General features: G+C 37.8%; 1 protein-coding gene across 1 annotated transcript in view; it reads right to left on the bottom strand.

The window, feature by feature from the left end:
- Positions 1-410: 410 nt before the first annotated feature.
- Positions 411-1849, bottom strand: part of LOC103515782 (AP-1 complex subunit beta-1-like) — a gene marked incomplete at its 3' end in the record, with an annotated part of 18056 nt that continues 16617 nt past the window's right edge. Inside the window, exon 16 of the mRNA XM_026828383.1 lies at positions 411-618. Coding sequence (XP_026684184.1) covers positions 411-618 — 208 coding nt within the window. The remainder of the gene's footprint in view (positions 619-1849) is intronic.

The following is a 1849-nucleotide window of genomic DNA, read 5'->3' as shown; positions in this document are numbered from 1 at the left end:
AAAAAAAAAAAAAAAAAAAAAACTGATAGCTATCGATTCCTACGTAAAATGGTGGCAAAATCCACATTTGTACTTAACCTTTGAAGAAGTGTCTCTATACAAATTAGGTTAAGCAAATGGTATGCACCAGTGCTATCTATCTCTCTATCAAAGAAGCACCCGAAAAATGTTCGCTCTACGGCTGACTTTCTCCCGTGCTGTCTTCCAAGGAATATCAGAAAGAAGCCATAGAAGGAAAAGAAAAATATGTACATCTTCATCAATTGATTATTCATTATCGTTATAAGGTATGAAGAACAACCTATTGTCCGTACTGTTGAAGTGCCTGAGAAAGGGAAAAAATCCAAATAACTTCCGAGAATAGTTTCTCCTTCCAGGAATATCTTCTTCTTCCAGGAATAAGTGCTTACCTTCCAGGAAGCTCTCCAGTAGTTCATCAGCATTGTCTATTCGCTCAGCATACTCTCCTATGATCCAAATCATGGACGCCCGGGCCTCCGGCTCGTCCAAGGTGTCCAAATTCTCGCACAGAGTCGAGATGATCGTCTCGTACTTGTTCGGATACTTGCGGAAAATGTCCTTGATCACCACGATGGCCTCTTGCACCACGTAGTTCACCTGGGAGAGAATAGAATAGAATATTTTATTTAATATACCTTATTTATACTGTCGGCTAAGACTAAAAAGTCCCATTATGCCAACAGTTTAAAAAGGCCTCATTTATTAACATCAATAATAATACAACAAAGGTTTTGACATTACAAAAGATGGAAAAGTTAAATATATATATAAAGAAAGTTATGGATGTTGGTGGCTGACAAAGAGGTTGCCCCACTAGAGACAAAGAGGTTGCTCCACTAGAGACTGTCGTTCGTGGATCTCGGTCAATTTTCTCCCGGAAGTATTACGATATTACCTATTTATTACCATTACGATACCTAATATTACCATTCTAATTAATTTAATTAAACCAACGAAGTGAATTTCATTTTCTTTATAAATTTCAACTCGACGTTTTTTCATATTTTTGTTTTATTTGAGAAATCTATAATTTTGGTGGAATTTGGTAAAAATGTTTAAATTTTCAACACTTGAACGAAATTAACTCGTGAGATTTTTGCTACCATGTGAAACTTGAGAGCTCGTGGGGATACTAGGCAACTAGGCTGCACTAGGCATCTTTTTCTGATTGGGTTCTACGAATTCACTTATCCAATTTCTAGTATAATTCAACTGGGCGTGCTGAGGCCGGAACTTGGCCTGGCGCACTGCCGAGGGCCTAGCCTATAGATCTCCTTCACTATCCACTGTCAGTGGTAGAAAAGGGGATATTTAATACAAATATTCTCGAGTGGCAAAATTTGATTGGCCAGCAAATTTTTTCCTGTTGCAAATTTGGTAAGACTGAAAACACAACGTATCCGCTTTATTTTTCTAGGTATCTTCCTAGTTTTCTGTTATCCGTTTTCACAAGTTTACAACTGTTTTACGTACTCGTACTTTAAGGACCATCCCACATATAATGCAAAAGTTATGACATATTACCCAAATAACCGCAATTAAAATCAAAGAATTACCAACTTTTTTACTATTTTATTCTCTTTTAGGTCCACTCATCAACCATGGAGTTCTACCCCACCGTGGAGGATTTCTACAAGGACGGAGTTATATTTCTAACTGGAGGCACGGGTTTCATGGGCAAAGTTCTCCTCGATACTCTACTCCGAAGATTTCCCAGTATTCATTCGATTTATATTCTGGTTCGAGAGAGGAAAGGCGTGTCACCTCAAGAGAGGATAGAAAAGATGTTGGACAATGAGGTAAGTGAATTGTGCTTACAACAAAAACA

The sequence above is a fragment of the Diaphorina citri genome, unplaced genomic scaffold (genome assembly GCF_000475195.1).
Source record: "Diaphorina citri unplaced genomic scaffold, Diaci psyllid genome assembly version 1.1 scaffold1416, whole genome shotgun sequence".
Taxonomy (NCBI): Eukaryota; Metazoa; Arthropoda; class Insecta; order Hemiptera; family Psyllidae; genus Diaphorina; species Diaphorina citri.
Note: the sequence above shows the minus strand (reverse complement) of the source record. Positions and strands in the feature narration are given on the sequence as shown.